We start from the raw sequence: 2,500 nt of genomic DNA, 5'->3' as shown, positions 1-2,500 counted from the left end.
TCTAGAAATTAATTTATATAGAAATAATTTAACACAGAAGAAATCTTGATCATTTCTTCCTTTGACCACGGGATTGGTCGCTGATTGGCGGAATTGATTTGCTAGAGTTACCATCAAATTACGGTGATAAAGTCGATTTATCCTTACCAGGCGACTTATCATCGCTTGATAAATCCCACTTTGCCATGACTGGTAAACGCGCTGGTAATTGACCGCTGGTGAATGCCTTACAATCTTATGTTAATGAATCCAGTCCCAGGATGATATCGATGATAATAATGGCGATGACAATGGTATAGTGAGCCTTATTTACTATATTTCTTTAATTGTTGCGGGTATCATCATTACCATTATCTCGATCATCTTCAATGCATTCCACATTAGTACAGCTGCCATCTATACAAAAAATAGGATTGTGGCTTTTGAAAGCATATACAATTCTGTAGGAAGCGCGTTTCCTTTACTTTTTTTTTCTCAAGAAAGACACTTTGATTACAGAATGGCCGCTCCAGCTATCGGCATCGACCTGGGCACGACCTACTCGTGCGTGGGCGTGTTCGAGCACGGCAAGGTGGAGATCATCGCCAACGACCAGGGCAACAGGACCACGCCCTCCTACGTGGCCTTCACAGACACCGAGAGACTCATCGGAGATGCCGCTAAGAATCAGGTATTTTTTTATGATAGGAACATTTCTTGTACGTAATGTTTCAGCAATATTAAATACAAACCCTTAATTAACAAATGAAAAGCATATTCACTTTCTCTCTTTCTTTGATAGGTGGCTATGAACCCTAACAATACAGTGTTCGATGCCAAACGTCTCATCGGTCGCAGATTTGACGACCAAACTGTCCAGAGCGACATGAAGCACTGGCCGTTCACTGTCATAAACGAGGGCGGTAAACCAAAGTTAAGGGTAGAGTTTAAAGGAGAGAACAAGACCTTCAACCCTGAAGAGATCTCGTCCATGGTGCTCACCAAGATGAAGGAGACAGCCGAAGCCTACCTAGGAAAGACCGTCAAAGACGCCGTCATCACGGTCCCCGCCTACTTCAACGACTCACAGCGACAAGCCACGAAAGATGCTGGAGCCATCGCAGGCGTCAATGTTCTGAGAATCATCAATGAACCAACAGCCGCCGCCATTGCATATGGCCTTGACAAGAAAACAGGTGGAAAAGGAGAACGAAACGTGTTGATCTTCGACTTGGGAGGAGGTACCTTCGACGTGTCCATCCTGAGCATCGACGATGGAGTGTTCGAAGTGAAGTCAACAGCTGGAGACACTCACCTAGGAGGGGAAGACTTTGACAATAGAATGGTGAATCACTTTACTCAAGAATTTCAGAGGAAGTACAAAAAGGACATGGCAAGCAACAAACGCGCACTTCGACGTCTTCGAACCGCCTGTGAACGAGCAAAACGAACTCTTTCTTCTTCCACACAAGCTAGTCTGGAAATCGACTCACTCTTCGAGGGAATTGATTATTATACATCTATCACTCGTGCGAGATTCGAAGAACTTTGTTCTGATCTTTTCCGAGGAACTCTGGAACCAGTTGAGAAAGCTCTCCGAGACGCAAAGTTAGACAAGAGTAGTATCCACGATATTGTTTTGGTTGGAGGCTCAACTCGCATCCCCAAAGTGCAAAAACTCCTTCAAGATTTCTTTAATGGAAAAGAACTGAACAAGTCCATCAACCCAGACGAAGCCGTGGCTTACGGAGCTGCAGTCCAAGCAGCCATATTACGTGGAGATCAGTCTGAAGGTGTAAAGGATGTATTGCTCCTTGACGTGGCTCCCCTTTCTTTGGGTATTGAGACAGCTGGTGGAGTTATGACAGCCTTAATCAAACGAAACACTACAATCCCTACAAAACAACAACAAACATTCACGACCTACGCAGATAATCAGCCAGGTGTGTTGATCCAAGTGTATGAGGGAGAACGCGCTATGACGAAAGATAATAATCTGTTAGGCAAGTTCGAGCTGAGCGGAATTCCCCCCGCACCGCGTGGAGTACCGCAGATCGAAGTCACCTTCGATGTTGACGCTAACGGTATCCTTAACGTGTCAGCTGTCGACAAATCTACAGGAAAAGAGAATAAAATCACCATCACAAACGATAAAGGTCGTTTGAGCAAAGAGGAAATCGAGAGGATGGTCAATGAATCAGAATCGTACCGCGAGGAAGATGCAAAACAACGTGAACGCATTGAAGCCAAGAACCGTCTGGAGTCTTTGTGTTTCAGCGTCAAGTCTGCCGTAAGTGAAGCTTCCGTAGCTGACAAGCTGTCGGCTGATGAGAAACGTTCCGTGGAGGAGAAGGCAGAAGACACTTTGAAGTGGCTGGACGCTAATCAGTTGGCAGAGAAGGACGAATACGAGTACAAGATGAAGGAGCTGGAACAGGTGTGGCGACCTCTAGCAAGCAAGGTCCACGGAGCAGGTGGAGCACCAGGAGGCGGCGCTTCCTCAGGCAAAGGCCCTACAGTC

General features: G+C 45.9%; 1 protein-coding gene across 1 annotated transcript in view; it reads left to right on the top strand.

Annotated features, from left to right (window-relative positions):
- Positions 1 to 2,500, top strand: part of LOC122258182 (heat shock 70 kDa protein cognate 4) — a 4,566-nt gene that overhangs the window by 1,558 nt on the left and 508 nt on the right. Inside the window, exons 2-3 of the mRNA XM_043023975.2 lie at positions 499 to 670; positions 782 to 2,500. The exon at positions 782 to 2,500 is cut by the window's right edge and continues 508 nt beyond it. Of these exons, the coding sequence (XP_042879909.2) occupies positions 500 to 670; positions 782 to 2,500 (1,890 nt within the window). The 5' untranslated portion in view covers position 499. The remainder of the gene's footprint in view (positions 1 to 498; positions 671 to 781) is intronic.

This window comes from Penaeus japonicus, unplaced genomic scaffold, assembly GCF_977035675.1.
Source record: "Penaeus japonicus unplaced genomic scaffold, GWHDUDI00000001_assembly GWHDUDI00000005, whole genome shotgun sequence".
NCBI classification, from domain to species: Eukaryota; Metazoa; Arthropoda; class Malacostraca; order Decapoda; family Penaeidae; genus Penaeus; species Penaeus japonicus.
This window is presented reverse-complemented; position numbering and strand designations above follow the sequence as displayed.